This window comes from Pinus tabuliformis, chromosome 5_2, assembly GCF_031772625.1.
Source record: "Pinus tabuliformis cultivar Carrire ecotype Pingquan chromosome 5_2, CPIR1, whole genome shotgun sequence".
Classification (NCBI taxonomy): domain Eukaryota; kingdom Viridiplantae; phylum Streptophyta; class Pinopsida; order Pinales; family Pinaceae; genus Pinus; species Pinus tabuliformis.
The window spans coordinates 393,707,084-393,728,812 of NC_142306.1; the positions used below are offsets into that span (position 1 = coordinate 393,707,084).

The 21,729-nt window shown below is 36.6% G+C and overlaps 1 protein-coding gene across 1 annotated transcript; it reads left to right on the plus strand.

Moving 5' to 3' along the window:
- The first annotated feature begins 207 nt into the window (after positions 1-207).
- On the plus strand, positions 208-3,359 carry LOC149159165 (WUSCHEL-related homeobox 12-like). The gene is made up of 5 exons (XM_089434212.1): positions 208-328; positions 1,535-1,894; positions 2,726-2,893; positions 3,025-3,236; positions 3,354-3,359. Exons 1-5 carry the CDS (start codon positions 208-210, stop codon positions 3,357-3,359), a joined length of 867 nt encoding a protein of 288 aa, XP_089290338.1.
- Positions 3,360-21,729: the final 18,370 nt, after the last annotated feature.

The following is a 21,729-nucleotide window of genomic DNA, read 5'->3' on the forward strand; positions in this document are numbered from 1 at the left end:
GCTCATCTAATTTCGAGATATTCCATTCGAGGTGTGCGTGATAATGGCATTTCTAGGTGCTTTATAAATTGGGAGTTACTGTTACACAAGTAATTACAGTTTCATTGTGCATTTTAATCTGTAAATTGCAGCAGCAACAGCGGAGGAGCGGGTTCAAGGCCGAGCAGAAGGAAAGATTTAGAGAGAACCCCCCTCCATTCTAACAACATGAATTCGCAGAAGCAATGGACCAGTATGTTCATAAAAACCCAGTCGTCAACCTCGTCAGGCAATCAACTTTCTGAAACGTCTGATTCTTCCACGATGAGGTGGCCTTACTCTGAACCAGGTAAGTAATATCCCCTGGGCCGCAAGTCCAAACTTAATCCAGTTTGCCCAGATGCCGGGTATATAGAGTCCTATTTCATTCACATCTAGACGCATCGATATAATGCAGTTCCGCTCATGCTTACGGAGGCAGTTCAATACAAATTTTCCTTTTTCAATACATCTTTTCAACAAACCTTTTTAGACAAGGCTATTAAAAATTATCACTCATTACAAAAATTCAAAATAAACATTCCATTTTACAACTTTCTTGAATCTCAATTTACAATCCCTTTAGGTTAACTTTTCACTGTATCATGCTCTGCAACTAGTGACTAATTTCAATATCGACGTTTATATTATTATTGGACATTGTATTCACTGTAGGACTATTCAAGAGGTTCCATTTAGGGTTATCAGGGTTCATAATAATTATAATATGACCATTAATTTCCTTAAATAAGCTTTGGTAGGTTTTCTGAATCTTTGCAGTTAAACATTATCCCTCATTACAAAAATTCAAAATAAAATTTGCAGTTACTGGACAGAGATCATTTTGCAACTTTCTTGAATCCCAATTTACAATCATAATATGTTAACTTTTCACTACATCATCCTCTGCGTCTAGTGACTACTTTCAATATCGACCTTTATGTCAGTATTTGACATTGTATCATTGTAGACCCTATTCAGGTGATCAGGGTCCATGATAATTATAATATGATCATTAATTCCCTTAAATAAGGTTTAGCAGGTTAATCTTCGCAATCTTATATATTCTTATTTTTACTGGTTGAAGGGTATTAGAAAGAAAGAGAGATGTAGATATATTTAAAAAAAAAAACCATACGAAACAATTCTATATAAAACTTTTGAAATGATTTCTATAAACCAAGTATTAACTGACATAATTATATCATACCTTATTCCTTTGAGAATTGAATCTCAAAATGTCATCGATCTCTTTTTTAATCATATTCAAACATACGTACGAAAACATTATTAATCTAATCTTACGCCCTTTTATGAGAATGGCTCATTTAAAAAAAGATAATTGTTTTGAAAATTTTAAATTTCTTTCTACACCCTTGTATTTTTTCAATTTATTTTAATCACATTTCTTTAACATGTTCTAGCCATTTATGTCAAACCCAATTGGCAATATGAGTCCAAGTATCCGAATAGAGTATTGACAATTATTTCGATTGATATATTTTACATGCAACAGGTGAAACGTCACATAATCATGCACTGGAGAGGGAGACGAGCCAGCCCAAAGGGAGGACCAGATGGAATCCAAAACCAGAGCAGATAAGGATATTGGAAGCTATTTTCCAATCTGGCGTGGTGAGTCCTCCAAGAGAAGAAATAAAGAGAATCAGAGCGCAGCTAGAGGTGTTCGGACAAGTTGGAGACGCAAACGTGTTTTACTGGTTCCAGAACAGAAAGTCCCGATCAAAGAGAAAGCCGCGATTGCCAGCTGCACAAAGATCTAAATCTAGGACCCAGTCTGGGACCCTTTCTTCAACTTCATCTACATCAACATCAACATCTGTTAATTCCAAATCTGTCACGGAAATTTACAATAGTTCACCCAATTCAATGCACAGTAACGCTGGAGATCAATATTACTCCACTTGTGCAACGCCAGTTTCTGCATTCGCCGAGAATGATTATGACATGCAGGCCGTGTACAAAGAAATGAGTAAAACATCAATATCTGTTCCGACTAAAACTTTGCCAAACCCTTCTAATAGTCTAGCCAATGCCATGCAGCCTAACATTGGAGATCAATATTGCTTCAATTCTGCTGCTCCACTTTATTCATCTGCTGGGAATACATTAACATTTGCTCCGCCTGAAACTTTGCTGAACTCTTCCAAAAGTCCACTCATTGCCATGCCGGCTAACATTGGAGATCAATATTACTTCTCTTCTGCTGCGCCGGTATCTTCATCTGTTAATTCTAAAACTGTCACGGAAATTTACAATAGTTCACCCAATTCCATGCACAGTAACACTGGAGATCAATATTACGCCACTTGTGCAACGCCAGTTTCTGCATTCGCCGAGAATGATTATGACACGCAGGCCGTGTACGAAGAAATGAGTAAAACATCAATATCTGTTCCGACTAAAACTTTGCCAAACCCTTCTAATTGTCTACCCAATGCCATGCAGGCTAACATTGGAGATCAATATTGCTTCTCTTCTGCGGCCCCACTTTATTCATCTGCTGGGAATCATTATGATCATCTGAATACATCAACAGATCAATATTGCTTCTCTTCTGCCGCTCCACTTTATTCATCTGCTGAGAATCAATATGATCATCTGAATACATCAACATCTGCGCCGCCTGAAACTTTGCTGAACTCTTCCGAAAGTCCACTCAATGCCATTCCGGCTAACATTGGAGATCAATATTGCTTCTCTTCTGCTGCGCCGGTATCTTCATCTGCCGGGCATCATTATGATCTTCACACCGTGTACGATGAAATGAGTAACATTAATGAACTCTGTAATATGCAAGCAATAGAAGCCACAGCAGCAGCAGCAGCAGAAGCTCAAAGCATAGTGAATGAAGGTACATCACTGGAACAAAATCATTCTCGTGTATTGACATGAAGATGCAAGAGTGCATGGAAACATAGACATTGTCGTCATTGCAGTAAATAAGTTGTCTCGGCCATGTCTGATACTAATCTTGGTGTGCAGGAATAGGAGGGGTGCAAGAGGGCTCTATCACTAACCCCAACCCATCAATAACTGTATTCATCAATGACGTCCCAACTACAATCCCTTCAGGCCCTATAAATTTCGGGGATTTCTTCGGGAATGATGGTCTTCTTCTAAATTCCTCTGGCGAGTCTGTTCTAGTTAATGAATTTGGACTCACAAGCCTGGAGCATGGAGCTACGTATTTCTTGGTACGCTATATATAATTCTCCTTCTGTAGAATCAGCACGAGGCCAATAACATTGATTGTAAAAGGAAGGGGTTGATTCTCACTCTCCATGTGCGTGTGTTTGCTTTCCTTTTTGCAGATATGAAGGCATTTTTCATGGCCACTTCATGACAATCTGGAGCTCCTAGTTTCTCCGTGGCCCTATTCAATCTCGGCTTAGCTTCTACAGCTTAAGATTTTATACGTTGTCGCTATGTATTTCATAGATTTTATAAGCGTCTCATGTGAAAAGAAAGGGATGTTGCAGACTGCAGTGTATACAATTTCTTAGTCGTAGTACTGGTGGGTGACTGAGTGCTTTCCGACCTCCCCTCACATTCAATTATTCTTTTGTAATTCATGCTCCCTCACATTCAGTTATTCTTTTGTAATTCATGCTCCGACCTCCCCTCACATTCAATTATTCTTTTGTAATTCATGCTCCCTCACATTCAATTATTCTTTTGTAATTCATGCTCCCTCACATTCAGTTATTCTTTTGTAATTCATGCTCCGACCTCCCCTCACATTCAGTTATTCTTTTGTAATTCATGCTCCCTCACATTCAATTATTCTTTTGTAATTCATGCTCCGCTCTCCCCTCACATTCAATTATTCTTTTGTAATTAATGCTCCGCTCTCCCATGCTGAGATAAGCAATTGTACATACATAATTCATCGGGATAATGTTAATTTTAAGATTCTTTCATTCCATCGCTGGATGGAAACATCATGTCCAAGTCTTTATGCGAGCATTGCAGTTTCCCAATTTTTTGTGGGCGCGCTCGCAGTTGGCTACAGTCAACTGCAATTTACCCTGGGACTGTTTAAATGTGTGGTTCTAAAGAGACTTTATCGTTTCTATTATCTTATTCTTATCCAATTATAAGTTTACCTTTCCATATTAAAAGCTGAATATGTTTGAATGGTACAAGTTCCATTTCTGCGATTTTTTTACCGTCGTGGATAAAACGTAAAACTTGGTCGGAAGCAAATTGGGTTGAGTTTTTGGGACAAATATATCCATTACAGAAAATCCTATAACGTTGGTTTCATTGCTTTCTTAATTAGTGGTACGCTCTGTCATTATTATGTCATTTTATCTGAAATAATAACTTGAATTTAAAATGATATTCATTGGTTTTTGAAATAATGATACGCAACATTATGTGAAATTGTTTATTTAAATATTAAATTGAATTTAAATTAAGGATTAATTATATATCAGATAAAACAATTTGCTTAAAAATAAAATACTGTTTTCAAGATGGTACCAAAATCTATTTTAAACCCACCTCCTCAGCCCTCTCCACCCCCATAACCACTGCCACATTTGTAATATACATATAAACTCATTTATGTTAGGGTGTTTAAATTTAAAGTTTCAAAATTTTCAATTTCAATTTTCGCGGCTTCCATAGGCGGGAAAATGTCTAAATTTCAATTTTCGCGGTTTCCATAGGCGGGAAAAGTGAAAAACGCCTCAAACGAAGGCATTTCATATTAAATATAAGGCAGAGACTCACGGTCTCGTCTTCCTTTTCCCTACGTGTTTTATAATCTTGGAGCTTCCATACTTGCTGTTGCCTGAATTATTTCAATGCTCTCTGATACTATCGTCAAGATCAGAGGCGAGGGATTCATTGCACAGCGTAATCAAAAGGACCTTCGGCCTGCTGTTGTGCCGTTTAATGACCTCTTTCACCCGCCTATGCCCTGGATGTTAATAATCGTCATGAGCGAAAGCAAAGAGCGCAAGGTTGGTCGTTATATATTGGGACAGATGTTCACCTTCTCGGTTTTCAAGCGTTAGAGAATGAACGGTCGTCTCGGAAGCATACTAAGGTTTCTTTCTCTCCTTGCCTGCGATAATTTTTATTCGGTTTTCAAATTGTTAATGATCCATTCCCAGGAAGTCGCGTCACTTCTACGCTTCATCAGGATTAACTTGACTTACTCATCCGGAGCCAAAACGCCAAAATGATGGCCTCTCTTTGATTTTCTTCAATTAAGGTTTTAGGTACTTGTTAAATGAATTATATAAATGCGGTTTCACAAGCAGTCTTGATAGATAAAGAAGAAAAGGCACGCCCTCTGACTGAACTCCCTGTCAAAACACTACAATTTAATGAAATGCGTAAACACTAAAACCCTACACAAAGTTTATATAAACAATCTATGAAGTGTAATCATTATTAAAATCAGACCTAAACCTGAAAATGCTAGCGTCCAGCGCAACAGTGAGAGTTGTTTTTAGGAAACCCTAGTACCTCCTTTTAGTCTTCTTTCACTGTGGAGTCTCAGAATCTTCCTTTCACCTTCCTTTCCGGCTGTCTCTCTGCTTAGCAAGCCCAGAGGCTTGCTTCGACTCCACTGTGTGTCCGCAACCTACTGAATTTTAATTTCCATTGAAGTTGTAAATATATTTTAAAACAATAGCCTCAGCGACAACATCCCTGCCTTTCTTTTGAATGGAGGCAATGTGGGTAATGTGCGCGTCGTTTATGTATTATTCTTGAATGCAAATGAAATTCACATAGTTATATACTCTCTGGACGTTTGTGTACCCTATGGACAAGGTATAAACAAAGTTCACATAGTTATATACTCTCTGGACGTTTGTGTACCCTATGGAGAAGGTATAAACAAAGTTCACATACTTATATACTCTCTGCACGTTTGTGTACCCTATGGAGAAGGTATAAACAAAGTTCACGTAGTTATATACTCTGCACGTTTGTGTACCGTATGGAGAAGGTATAAACAAAAGACATATGTTTACATAAAAATTAAGGAATTCTCGTATGTCTATGAAAGTAAAATGAACACATAATTTTTTTTTTTTTAACTATTTCCTTATGGAGTGAGTTCTCACTGACTCCAAAAATTGAAGAGAACAAAATGATGGAGCAAAGGATTACTTTGAGTTCTCACTTTCTGACAAAAATTGAAGAGAACAAGATGATGGAACCCACTGTTAACCAAAATTGAAGAGAACAAAATGGGGCAGAGGACTACTCTTCTCAGTATTATGAACCAGTTAAATAAGATTACATTGGAAACATCAATAGAGTGAAACTCACTAAACTAAACGAACTGAAACTCAACTAATACACCAGGAGGGATGGTTTTGACAGCTAGAAAGTGGTTGGAATTAGATTCTCCAACACTTCTGACACTGCTAATTAAAATAGAAAACAAGACTCAAGCACAAGTCCACTAGACAAATCACACCGGTCGGGTTTTCGTCACTCCAAGTTCTCAAGAAAACACAATAAGATAGATAAACCTAGAATGATCCAATGCATAACTCCTATCCTCTTTAATAGGTTTGATGGATTCTCTAGAAGTCTTAGTTTATTGTTTAACCCAGAATGATCTAATGTCTAGCTCCTATCCCCTTTAATAGATTTGATGGATTCTCTAGAAGCCTTAGTTTATTATTTCCCATCTAAAAAAGAAGGAAAATACTAGGGGCAGATACCATGGGAAAAAATACCATGGGTAGGTTTCATCTATTTTGACCATATGGGAAAAAAGAATATTACAAATTTTCCCGCCCAAAGATTGGTTTCCCTCAAGCAATATACATTGCTATCCACAACAAAAGAATTGATGCCAAGGTCCCATACAACTGGGTTTGTTATTCCATACCTCCATGCTAAATGATCATCAATGGATCTTTAGATACCTAGATCCCAAACAATCCAATCCTGCTCCCAATGTAGTCTCCTAGATCCCAATTCCACCCAAGTCCTCAGACCTGTGGGTTATGGTAGCATCACAACCCTACATCATTGTCCATGCCAAAGGGCCCAAGCTGCAATATGCCCTTGGCTTTGAGTGGGAATCAACCCATCAGTAGAGTACCAACTCATAACCTTTCACCAATCCATACCTTGGGAATGATGAATACTTGCAAATCTACTATGTTGATGTTGCTCAATGTTCAACTCATGCTGCCCCATTCGGTCACCCAACATGATGCATTTGGAGAACTCAGCCCTACTTTTCCCAGTGTATAAAGGTGGGTTGGTAGTGTTGCAAGCCTCATTTATGTACTCTTATAAAGGGCTACTTTGGAACTCCCAATTATACTCCTCTTTCTGCTTTGTGAGGGACTTGTGTTGGTCCTCAATATTAGACAGCTTGGTCACTGATTTGACACATACCCCTATGAGCTCCTCAAATTTTCTATTCTCTTGTAAGACACTGTCTCAAACACTCAAGCTCTCAGCTTCAACATCATAAAGTCTGTCTTCAAATGCATAATGTTTTCCTCAAAATCCTCTACTGTAAATTAGGGTGCCCTGCAATTATTCCAGTTTATGTGTATGTTGCTCAAAATAAATTCTGAAAGGAAAAAAATTATACTGGTCACTGGTAAAATACAAAAAAAACCATATTTTTACATAAAAATATATTTCTGGCAAAATACACCGATAAATTTATTTTACCAGATAAATTAATGTATCGGGCGAAGAAGATATAAACAAAAGACATATGTTTACATAAAAATGAAGCATTTCTCGTATGTCTATGAAAGTAAAACGTACAGATAATTTAGCGTAACCGATGAAGAAGTTATAAACAAAAGACATCTTTTTATATAAAAATGAAGCATCTCTGTTATGTCTAGGAAAGTAAAACGCACACATAAATTTCCCCTTAAAAATATATTTTTAACTATTTCCTGATCGCTCCTTGGACCGAGTTCCCACTGCTGGCCGGTCGAGTCACCTGACACTCTTAATTTTGAAGGTACATATCATTACCACCCTCATCTGTCCAAAATCAATGTTGGAAAAGAATAGAAAAATCGTTTTTTTTTAGAAAATATATTGCTCACTGAAAAAATGGCAAAACTCAGAAAAGTTACACTGTACACTTAATCCTGTTTATGTGTGGCTCAAAATCAATTCTGAATCGAAGAAAAATATCCAATGCATTTAAGCCTGTTTCGTCTTTTAATGAAAAAAATTTGCTCACCACTGAAAGCTTTTGGACCACAAAAAGATTTTTTTTTCTAGATAGAAAGTAGATGAGGGTACAACTCCCTCACCCCTTCCAATCTCAATACAATTGGCCTTACTTGGATTAAATCCCTTGAGCCTCACATAAAGGTACTCCACATTACCTCTGTGTGAAGTCCTTATCTTGCTGTCAAGAATAATATCTTGCTTCAATTATTCTAAGTATTGAGGAGATAAATATTCTATTGTTCGAATTTGAACATTCTCTCCTTGATCTTCAATCAAAGGAGGCTCATATAATCTCAAGTTTTCCACATTTACAACAACATAAATTTTCATGTATGGTGGTAAATATAATTAGAACATGTTATTGCCAATATTTTCCAAGATTTTAAAGGGACCATATCTGATTGGTTTGAGTTTTTTACCTTCTCCTTGGAGCCTTTCCTTTCTGATATAAATCTAAACTTGATCTCCCACCTAGAAGTTGTGTTCAACACAATGCTTATCATGTATAGCTTTATACTTGGTTTGACTCTTCTCCAACTATTCTTATACCATCTGATGCACCAACTAAATCTGTTCAAGAAGTAGTTGGCCTTATCTATGTCATTGTGTCCATCCACTGCAACATCTTTCCCAATGATAAAATCTAAGGGAGGTTTAGGTAAATATCCCAAACATGCTTCAAATAGAGATGTCTAAGTCAAAGAATGTTTGGTTCTGTTGTAGGCATGTTGGATGTAATGTAATGTTTCATCGACCATCAATTTGTGGGTGAAATGTTGTTCTCTTCTTTAATTTTGTATCCATGAGTTCCCAAAAACTTGACCAAAATTTCTCGATAAATTGAGAATCTAAATCATAAATAATAGATGTAGGTAACCCAAAATGCACCGATACATTTTGGAAGAACATCTATGCAGTTTGTTCAGCTGTAAGTTATTTCTTACAAGGCATCAAAATAAAATTTTTACTGAAATGATCAAAAACAACATAAAGATCATGATGTCCTTTCCTAGACATAGTTATTCATCCTACACAATCCATAGAAATTACTTCCCGAGGACGAGAAGGAATAGGAAGTGGAGTATACAAACCCAGCTTTCTATTTCTAGGCTTGCGAGTAGCACATAGAGAATATCCTCTTACATATCTTAACACAGTTTCATTCATACGAGACCAATACCAAAGTGGCCAACAATAAGAGAAGTACGAGCTTCCCTTATGATGTTGACACTTTCACCTTGTGGAACACATAACTTTCCAAGATGATACAAAAATTTATCATGAACATGATAATCCAATTCTTCAACAGTATTCCCTTGACACAAAGTTACATACATATATTTGAAATATTCATCTTTAGCATAATTTTCAACACAGTTCTCATGCATGATTGAATTATGATTAAGAATGACAAATGCACTAGCAATAGGCCTTGATAACATATAAACAAATTTGTTGTATATACCTTTCTTATACCTGATTACCAAATCAAACTGCTATAGAAATCCCATCCACCTGAAATGTCTAGCTTGTTGTAGCTTGGTTTGTGATTGTAAATATTGCAAAGGTTGATGGTCATTATGAATAATCATTGCCTTACCCATCAAATAATGCTTCCATTTTTTCATGCTTTGTACCAAAGCATACAACTCTTTGTCATAAGTTGGATAATTAGTTACTACATTGGTGAAGGTTTCATAATGATAACAAATAGGCTTACCCTGCTGCATCAAAATTGCTCCCATGGCATAATCACTTTCATAGTTTTGAATCTCAAATGGCTACTTAAGATTTTGAAGTTCAAGGACCGGTGTTGTATTGATTTTCTCTTTCAATGTATCGAAAGATTTTTGTTCCTTGCCTCCCCACTAAAAGACATGTTTCACACTTGTCAAAGCATGTAATGGAGTTGCAATATATGAGAACTTAGTAATAAACTTTCTCCAATATTGGGTTGCTCTCAAAAAGCTCCCAAGATTTGTTACATTATTGGGCTTAGGCAAATTAACAATGAATTCTACCTTTGAGGGATCAATATTCAATTCACCTCCTCCAACAATATGACCCAAATAAACTAAAGAGGTTTTCCCAAATTCACACTTAGACATCTTCAAATATAATTTATCTTTCTTTAAGACATCTAAAACTTGCTTTAAATGCTTGACATGCTCTTCACAAGTCTTACTGAAAAGTAGAATATCATTTAACAATACTATGGTAAATTCATCAATTAATGGACTCAACACATCCTTCATAACTCTCATGAATGTTGCAGGTGCATTACAAAGCCCAAATGACATAACTAAGCATTCAAACAAGCGTTGTTTTGTTTTGAAAGAAGTCTTGCAAATATCACCTTTAGCAATTCTGATATGATGATAACCACTCCTCAAGTCCAACTTACTGAAATAAACAAGATCCTTCAATTGGTCTAACAAATCATCAATACAAGGAAGAGGATAGTGACTCTTTACTGTGATTTTTTTCAAAATTTTGAAATCCACACACATGCACTAGGTACCATCCTTATTTGGAACCAAAACAATAGGAGACCCATAAGGAGATGTACTAGGGCTAATGACCCCTTTGTTAAGTATTTCTTGAATATTATTTTTGATCTCTGCATTCTCCATAACTGACATTTGGTACATGCCAATCTTTGGAAGACTTACATCGTATTGCAATTGAATCTCAAGTTGGACTCCTACTTTTGTAGGCAACCCTTCAGGTTCCTAAAACATCTTATCATATGTGTTAACAACTTCAACCAAATCATGCTTGAGTTTTTCATCACATCCTTGGAAAGCTTTAGGTTCATCAATATCTTTGGGTTTGATCATCAACAATACAAAAATTTACTACTGTTTACAAGCCTTTTCATTTGACTGGACTTACAAGAGATAAATTCATCTTCTTGCACTGTTCTCTAATAATATACTCAATTCCATCTTTGAAAAGATGACATTTTTTATCATGATGATATAATATGGCTTTTCAGTCATATAGGTATGGACTCCCTAAAATAATTCCACATATATCAAGTGGTACAACATCAAGCTCTACATCATCAATAAAGTCTTCATTGATTGCAAATTTAAGTTTACATTTTCTTGTCACTTGCAATCTAGAATTGTCACGTATCCAACCCAAAGGATAAGGTTTACGATGAGTTATAATTTCTAATTTTAGTTTCTTGACAATAGCTTTAGAAATAAGGTTAAATTAGGATCCACCATCAAACAAAGTATCAACTTTGGTATGTTTTGTAATTACCCTAATATGGAAAAGCTCAATTCTTTGTTTATCATTTTGAGGCTCAATAAGCTTACTAGAAGAACTAGTACTTGCAATAGAAGCTTTACCATTCATTCACATGGTTGTCATTTTTGTCTCATCACCTGAATCAAATCCTAGATCTTGTTGAGTTGTTACAGCAATCTTTTGTTTCCCCTTGTTTTGAAATTTCTTTGGTCTCATTTATGGATGTAATTTCCAACAATGGTCTTCATAATGGCCTTATTCTGAACAATGTTTAGATGTGACTTTTTCTCCCTCTTTCTTTACTGTAGCATTTTTTTCTCCTTTTCCTTTAAACTTCCCCTTTCCTTTGTCTCCATATTTGAATGAATTCTTGTTAGTCACTTGAGGAGCATTATTTCATCTTGCTTTTCCTGGGCTATGTCTCTACTCCAACGTCCAATGTTGGGCCTCTTCAATTATATGCTCAAATCTGAATTACATCAATTTACAGTCCTCAAAATGAAAAAATAGTCTTGCTAATGGATTCAGAATGCTCAAAAACCCTTATCTAGTAGCTTCTTGAGCTCAAAAAGGTTAAAAACTGAGCAAAATATGCCTCCTTGAACAAATTCTACTAACTGTTCTAAAAATTTTCAATTTTGGCTAATAATTATATGATTTCCATTTTCTTGCCAACCGTTTAGCAACAATTTCACCTAGCAAGGCCAAATTCTTGGTGCAAATGGGGTTAATTGTCTCCTTCCTAATCATGTCAATATCCCTTAAGCATCGGTCAAGGTCACATGGACACCATGTGGCCAGGGGTCGAGCTGACCACCCACGCTCGCCGCTTCTCTTTTTTGTTGTCCTTCTTGAGTTTAGAACAATTTCTCTTGTAATGCCCATATACAGGACAACCATAACATTAGATTTTTGACATATCCTTATTGTTCTTTTTTTGAGGACCAATCATTCCAAATTTCCCTTTATTCTTAGCCATGGAAGAAAATGCTTGTGCTTTATCATTTGATGCTACATCACTTTTAGCCTTGAACTTGGTTTCTTCAATTTTACACAATGACCAAATGTCATTGAATGGAGTAGTTTCCTTATTTCCATAAATGCTTGATGTGAAGTTGTCCCATTCCACTGGTAATGCATTGAGCACTATGGTGGTTATTTCCTTATCAGAAATTATTTCTCACAACTCTGGTAGTTGGTATCTTATTTCTAACACCCTCATAAAGTATGAGGATTTTCCATCTTCCTTTGATACCTTCATCTTCTAAAGTTATTTTCTTAATTTTCTTTATGATATGACTTCAACAAAAATACTTACAAAGAATAATTCTCATAGCTTCCCCGATATTTATTTTGATGTCTCCATCTTTGACACCTAGGGTGTGAGGGGATCTTTCATGGGTTAATGACCTCTTCCACTTAACTATGCCCGCGAGATGAATAATCGTCATGAGTCTAAGGCAAAGAGTGCAAGGTTGGCCGTTATATATTGGGACAGATGTTTGTTGGATCAGGTGCACAACAAAACTAAATTAAACACACAGCAGAATAAATCAACAAGCACATAAGACACAGTTTTTAACGTGGTTCACCCAACCAATCTGGGCTACGTCCACCAAACATAGGCATCAGGAGTTTATTAATCAAATTAGGAGATTACATCATGAAATCCTCACACTCTCTTAGCAAATCATCCGAATGATTGCCTGTTATATAGCATAGAGAATCTAATAGCCTCATAACTCCCTCACATCAAATATAGGAGGCATTAACTCCCTCCCAACAACCTGGAGCTAATCTAGGAACTAAATCCCTATTGTTGTCATCAGCTGAGATTTTTCCTATTTTGTTACAAACAGAAAATCTCAACAATCTCCACCTTGACAACAATTCGCCTGATGCCCTGTTATTATTATTTTATCTTTTCTGCAAGCCAAGAGAAGCCAAACACCAGCGTAGCTTCTCCAACAAAACTGGTTTCGTGAACATGTATGCACAGTTCTCCTTTGTATGCACCTTTTCAAGAGAGACTCCCCTTTCAGTGATAACCTGTCTTACAAAATGGTACTTAATTGGAATATGCTTTGATTTACTATGATAGGCCGGATTCTTAGCCAAATGTATTGCACTTTGACTATCACAAAGTAACTTGATGTTGTCCTGTAACCTACCAAACTCACCAAGCAAACCTTTCAACCAAACCGCCTCTTTGCAAGCATGAGAAGCAGCAATGTATTCTACTTTAGTAGTGGACAAAGCAACAATGTTCTGTAGCTTTGACATCCAGCTAATAGCTCCACCTGCAAGAGTAAAGACATACCCTGAAGTTGACCTTCTCTTATCCAAATCACCTGCAAAATTAGAATCAACATATCCGCAAACAGATTCACTACTCTTATTATAAGAAATACAATAACTACTTGTGCCTCTCAAGTACCGAAGCACCCATTTCACTACTGACCAGTGCTCTTTACTCGGATTTGCCATGTACCTGCTGACAACCCCAACTGCATGTGAAATATCTGGTCGAGTACAAACCATCGCATACATTAAACAACCTACTACATTGGCATATGGAATTCGAGACATATAATCCTTTTCTTCATCTGTATTAGGACATAAACTCGAAGAAAGCTTAAAATGGGAAGCTAAAGGGATTGAAACAGGCTTCACATTATCCATACCAAATCTCAAAAGTATTTTCTCAATATACTTTTGTTGTGATAGCCATAGCTTACCATTGCTCCTGTCTCTGAAAATCTCCATGCCCAAAATCTGTCTTGCTGCTCCTAGATCTTTCATATCAAATGTCCTTGCCATCTGAGCCTTCAACCTGTTGATTTCTTCTATGATTTTGCTTGCTAAAAGCATGTCGTCAACATACAATACCAAGATAATGAATATGCCATTATTCAACTATTTAAAATAAACACAATGATCATATTCACTTCTAACATATTTCTGACTCAACATGAAAGAATCAAACTTCTTATACCACTGCCGAGGCGACTGCTTCAGGCCATATAATGACTTCTTGAGCCTGCAGACAAATTTCTCATTGCGATGATGAACAAACCCTTCCGGTTGTTCCATATATATTTCCTCATCTAAGTCACCATGTAGAAATGCAGTCTTAACATCTAACTGCTGCAACTCTAAATCAAGCAAAGCCACTAATGCTAACACAATTCTAATTGAAACAATTTTAACCACTGGTGAGAAAATCTCATGAAAGTCAATACCAGCTTTCTGAGAAAACCCTTTTGCAACCAGTCGCGCTTTGTACCTGTCTTCCGTATCATTCACACCTCGTTTCAGCTTGTACACCCACTTGCATCCCACAGTTTTCCTGCCTTTGGGAAGTTCAACCAGATCCCACGTACCATTCTTACCTAAGGCCATCATTTCTTCCTTCATGGCTGCTTTCCATTTGTCACTATTTGAACCTTCTACAGCTTCCTGATAACACAAAGGTTCATCATCATTAGCGATCAAAGCAACTGAAGTAACATGATCGTCGGACAACGTTTGATCCTTGTAGATCTCCTTAAGAATGTTTCTGGTGCTTCCACAATTGGCTGTCTATCAACTGAAGGAACTTCTTCATGATCGCCATCTGAGACCTGTTCATGTCCTCCATCTGAACCCTATTCATAATCTGATTCTGAAACCTGTTCATGACTAGAATCTGAACTATGGTCGTTATGACTATCATTAGAAATGCTGTCAAACTGAATATGCTGGAAATCAGATACATCATCCTGTTTCAATCTTCTATCTACATCTAATTGTACAAGAGAGGATTCATTAAACTTTACATCTCTGTTGATGATGATTTTGCGGGTAGTAGGATCCCACAATCTATATCCATTTGTTCCATCACCATACCCAACAAAGATATACCTTTTAGATTTTGGATCTAATTTAGTTCACTGATGTTTAGGCACTAGAGCATATGCATCATAACCAAACACTCTGATTTTAGAATAGTCACAAGGGTGTCCTGTCCATACCTCTTGCGGAACCTTGCAGTCTATTGCCGTTGATGGAGATCAGTTTATCACATAACAAGCGGTTGCCACTGCTTCCGTCCACAACTCCTTTGGCAACCCGGCGTTACTCAACATACACCTTGCTCTTTCTAGAAGAGGCCTGTTCATGCGTTCCGAAACTCCATTTTGCTGAGGAGTATAAACCGTGGTCTTATGCCTCTCGATCCCTGCATCCTTGCAATAGCTGTCAAACTCATTGGAAGTAAATTCACCACCATTGTCAGTTCTTAAACACTTTATTGTTCTACCAGTGTTGTTTTCTACCAATGCTCTAAACTGCTTGAAAACTGAAAACACATCAGACTTTCTTTTCAACATGTAGAGCCAAACCTTCCTAGAAAAGTCATCAATGAATGATACAAAATAAGACGAACCACCATATGACACTGTAGGGGCTGGACCCCAAACATCTGAATGGATATAATCAAGTATGCCTTTACTAGTATGTTTGCCTGTTTTAAACTTTTGTTTACTTTGTTTACCAAACAGACAATGTTTACAGAAATCCAATTTTCTAGATCTTAGATTAGGAAGTAACTTTCGGTCAGCCAAAATTTTCAACCCTCTTTCACTCATATGCCCCAATCTTTGATGCCATAAGTGAATGGAACTACTGTCATGTTCAGACACAGACACATGATCTGACCCAGTTCTACCTTCTAACTGAAATAGATTTCCCACTTTCTTAGATTTCATAACTAGTAAGATGCCTTTGTAGATTTTCATTACTCCACCTTGAATTACAGTTTTATATCCATTTGAATCAAGTGCTCCTAATGAAATCAATTTTTTTCTTAAATCTGGTACATGCCTCACATTAGTTAATATTTTGGTTGTGCCATCAAACATTTGTAGTTGTATGCTTCCAATCCCAACAATATTACATGTTACATCATTACCCATGTACACGACTCCATCATCAACTGATCTATATGTTTTAAACCAATCTTTATGAATACACATGTGGTTAGATGCCCCGGAATCTAACAACCAATGTTGATCATGTTTTGAAATATTAACTGACAATACTTCATCACTCATACCTGAACCAGATACTGAACCTGTATCTGTGGTGTTGGCTTCCTTCTTTTATGTCGAAGAGCCTTCTTTAGCAGTCTGCTTTCGCTTCCAGCAATCCTTTTTCAGATGTGCAGCCTTGCCACAATGCCAGCACTTCACCTTGGGCTTCTTTCCTTTGGATTTTGAACGAGAGTCGCTATGCTTTCCCCCGGAGTGTCTCTCTCGTGAGCGACCTCTGGCCATCATTACTTCTGATGTAGAGGTGTCTGCATTCGACCTCTTCCTCGTCTCCTCAGCCAACAAGGCTCCAACAACATCGTCAAACTCAAGAATTTCTGATGTACTAAAACTTATGGAAGTAACAAAGTGATCCCAGGATTTAGGCAAAGAACATAATAGAGTTATTGCCTTATCCTCTGACTCAAATTTCACATCTAGACTGTTTAATTGCACCAACAAGGTATTAAAAACATTCAGGTGATCAGCAATTGAGGTACCTTCTTTCATCCGCAAACTGTAAAGCTGCCGTTTCAGGAGAATCCAATTTGTCAAAGATTTCATCATATAGAGCTTCTCTAGCTTCGACCACAAGCCTGCGGTGGTTTTCTCTGACACAATGTTGAACAGAACATCGTCAGCCAGACATAACCGAATTGCACTCAGAGCTCTATCGTCCATCTCATCCCATTCATCCTCCGTCATGGAAGGAGGTCTTTTGTTTTTCCCCAATAATGCTTTCGCCACACCTTGTTGAACCAGCAGATCGTGCATCTTCACCTTCCAAATCTCAAAATTATTCTTGCCATTAAATTTCTCAATTTCAAACCGGGCACTTTGAGTTTTCGCCATTTGTATCAACAAAAAAACACAATAATCTCCAATATCCAACCAGCAATAAAAAAAAATTGCCTTTGCCTTTGATTTTACACAAAAAATCTGCCTATGCCTTTGATTTTACACAAAAAATCTGCCTATGCCTTTGATTTTACACAACAAAAATCTGCCTTTTTTGCACTTCACAAAAAAATTAATATACGTCCTTTTCAAAAAAAAACTTCAATATCCCTTATAACTCCTATTTTCTGTTTAACAAATAATTACGTACTCCTTTTTGTTTAAAGGCATTAAAGTAAGTACGCACTCCTCTTTGTTTGGTTAATGGCATTAAAATCATTACCAAATTTCCTTTGATTATTTGTCAAACGGATTCCTTAATAGGACCAGGCAACAGTGCAATTCCAAGTTTTAAATCAGCAGAAGATATTTGAACCTAGCGTATGGTGGGAGAAGATATTTCGGCAGGCTTGGCTCCGAATCCCAAAGCTACAGTTAATCCGAAATAATGAATGATTCATTCAATTTAAAGTTCAGCTTGTTTCTGAACAAGTCTGATCCCCCGAAATACAACGCTTGCATTTATTTAGAAATATATATATACAACGCTGGATACTGTTGGACAATGCACGGTTTCATTTGATAGGGATTGCAGCACGGTTTCATTTGAAACAGAACAAGATAAAAAACAGCGTTAACTTATGAGGCAGCGTTAACATAAAAAACCAGCGCTCCACAGCAAATTATATCCGGGCAATGACATTCGTGCAATTCCATTCTCAACGCCCCATTTAATATTATATGAAACAGTCACCATTACGCAGCACCAGCAATTAAAACAGCGACCAGCAATTAAAAAACAACGACCAGCAATTAACAACGCACCATTTAATATCAGGATCGCCTCCAGCGCCTTGGTCCACCAGCGCTCCGGTCAACACAAGTCCGCGCTCCCTTGCTCCACGCGCAGATTTTACAGTGCTTAGCGCGCACAGGCAGCAACTCCAGCACCTCCAACATCCTCTGATACCAATTGTTGGATCAGGTGCACATCAAAACTAAATTAAACACACAGCAGAATAAATCAACAAGCACATAAGACACAGTTTTTAACGTGGTTCACCCAACCAATCTGGGCTACGTCCACCAAACATAGGCATTAGGAGTTTATTAATCAAATTAGGAGATTACATCATGAAATCCTCACACTCTCTTAGCAAATCATCCGAATGATTGCCTGTTATATAGCATAGAGAATCTAACAGCCTCATAACTCCCTCACATCAAATATAGGAGGCATTAACTCCCTCCCAACAACCTGGAGCTAATCTAGGAACTGAATCCCTATTGTTGTCATCAGCTGAGATTTTTCATATTTTGTTACAACATAAAATCTCAACAATGTTCACCTTCTTCGTTTTGAAGTGTTAGAGAATGAACAGTCATGTCAAAAGCATACTAAGGTTTCTGTCTCTCCTTCCCTGTGATAATTTATATTCATTTCCTTCCCTGTGATAATTTATATTCAGTTTTCAAATTATTAATGATCCATTCCCAGGAAGTAACGTCACTTCTACGCTTCATCTGGATTAACTTGACTAAATAGTCTCGAGCCAAAAGGCCAAAATGATAACCTTTCTTTGATTTTCTTCCATTGTTGTTTGGGTACTTGTTAAATGAATTATATAAATGTGTTTTCACAAACAATCTTGATAGATAAAGAAGAAGAGGCACGCCGTGTAACTCAACTCCCTATCAAAACAGAAAAATTGAATGGAATGTGTAACACTAAAACCCTACACAAAGTTTATATAAACAATCTATGAAGTGTAATCATTATATAAATTAGAGCTAAACCTGAAAAATGCCAGCGTCCAGTGTAACACTGTGAGTTGTTTTTACGAAGTCCTAATATCTTCTCTTAGTCTTCTTTCACTGTGGAGTCTCCTCTTGGAAGCTCCAGGACCTATGTTCTACTCAGGAGCTAGTTTTTTTTTAAAGTAAATATGTTTCTCACTTAAAAATGGCAAAACTCAGAAAAGTTAGATTGTGAACTTATTCCCGGTTATATGTTGCTCAAAATCAATTTTGAAGGGAAGAAAAATATCCAATGCAATTAAGCCTGTTTCGTCTTTTAATGAAAAAAAATTCTCATTGAAAAAAAAGAAGATAAAACTCAGAAAGTTATACTTGTCACTAGTTGCTAGTTAAGTGTTTGCATCTTGACAATAGTATTTTAAAGTATGAGGTCAATTAACCGATCACAATTCACGTATCTATTCTGGAATAGGCATTCCAGAATTTTTATTTTTAAATTTAAAAATTATATGCAGACGGAAAGGATTACATGTTTGCGAATATTTTCTTAATAATCATCAAATCAGCAGTTTTGACAAATGAAGCGATACAATTTTCGGTGGCCTCGTCAGTGTTTAAGGTGCTAAGAGCAATCTTTTTGGTTTATGACGTTTCTGATAACACATTAGACGTGATTTGCTACTGAATTGCTTAAAGCTATATAATTATCTCAAAACACTTGAGAAATAGCTATGCTAATTTTCACCTGACACACATCATTGACACCCGACTTAGTTCAATTTCGGTTTCTTAAAATTTACATGAGAGATTATTCTCTAACAACTCTATAATCTCAACCACTAGTGTTTGATAGTCTAAGTCTTAGCTAAGCTTACAATATTTGAGATCAAGTCAAAAAGTTGTTTTACTTCTTAGTGCTGGTGCAAGTTGTCCTCAACTCTATGTTTTATAATTTTTTTCTTTCTCATACTCCAAACTCTATGTTTTGCATAACTTTTCTTGGTTTGTAGCTTCAGCTTTACTCTAGTTATCTCTCTCAATATGTCCTTGTTGATTGAGCTTTTCTTTTGACTTGTGTAAGATCTAAAACAATAACAGTTGTGATGGTTGCCTTAATTTATTCTGCTGAATTTTATTTTTTATTGATTGTATTGTTTACATAATTACTTTCTTATTTTTATACTTAGGCTTTGAAAGCCACTCTCTAGTAAAAGTTAATCCATCCTTATAATTAAATTTATTTTTTAGTGATTGTATTGTTTCCATAACTACTTTCTTCTTTTTTATACTTAGGCTTTGAAAGCCACTCTCTAGTAAAAGTTAATCCAACGTTATAATTAAATTCAACTTTCACAGCTACATTATCCTCACCTATTATTGCTGCTGCAAACCCAATTCCAAGTTCATCCTAGACACGTGTATTTGTATACTGGTCTTTAGTATCTTCACCATGCTCATGCTCTGGATCTTGTACGACATAACTTTTCCCTTCTACAATAGACATGCTTACAATGTTTAGGACAACTGAAGTGTATGTGTCTTGTTTATATTCTTATGCTTTAGTAGGCTCTTCCATAATGTTTCTGATTATTTTTGCGATATCAAAATCTTTTGCAATTTCTTCAACAAATTTCTCTATAACAATATTTTCAGTCCCGAGGATATGGTCCAATGGTTGGCTGGGGAGGTTTGGTCCCCACAGATCTAGTGGTCCAATCCTTGGCAAGGCTATTTACACTTGAGAACAACTGTAGACTCATTATCTTGTATATCTTCCTCTTCTTCGGTTGGGATTTCTACATCTTCTCTTGTTATTTTTATTACAAAAGGCACCTTATTAACAATTTCAATGCTTTGTGGCTCATTTTGATGTTGATCAATGTTGCTAGCTCTTCATTGCATGTCATCTATAGAAAGTTCTTTCATTACATGTCATCTCTGGCAAGTTCCAAGCTTCTTGAGATGTAGTTGTTTTTGTTGCAATCTGTAGAAGAATATTATCCTCCAAACCTAATTGAATGAGAAACAATGTTGTTGCATCATTCTTCCTTTTTGTGAGCTGGTTTCATAACACGTCATCTCTAGACGGTTTTGCATGTCACCTCTAGAAAGTTCTTTCATTGCATGTCATCTCTAGAAAGTTCCAAGCTCACTTTTTCATTGCATGTCATCTCTAGAAAGTTCTTTCATTTCATGTCATCTCTAGAAAGTTCCAAGCTTCTTGAGATGTAGTTGTTGTTGTTGCAATATTTAAAAGAATATTATCATCCAAACCTAATTGAATGAGAAACAATGTTGCTACATCATTCTTCCTGTTAGCTATAAGTTGATCCATTTGATCTTGTGTCATAGCATCATAGATATCTTGACATGGGTGTTATTCATACCTTTCAAGCATTTTCTTTAACTTCCTTCACTAAATAATGGACTAGTGGTTGATTCCTTTCACTTTAATGGTGACTAGCTCTCGGCGGTGATGAGCAATGATGAAAACTTTACTAACAATGAG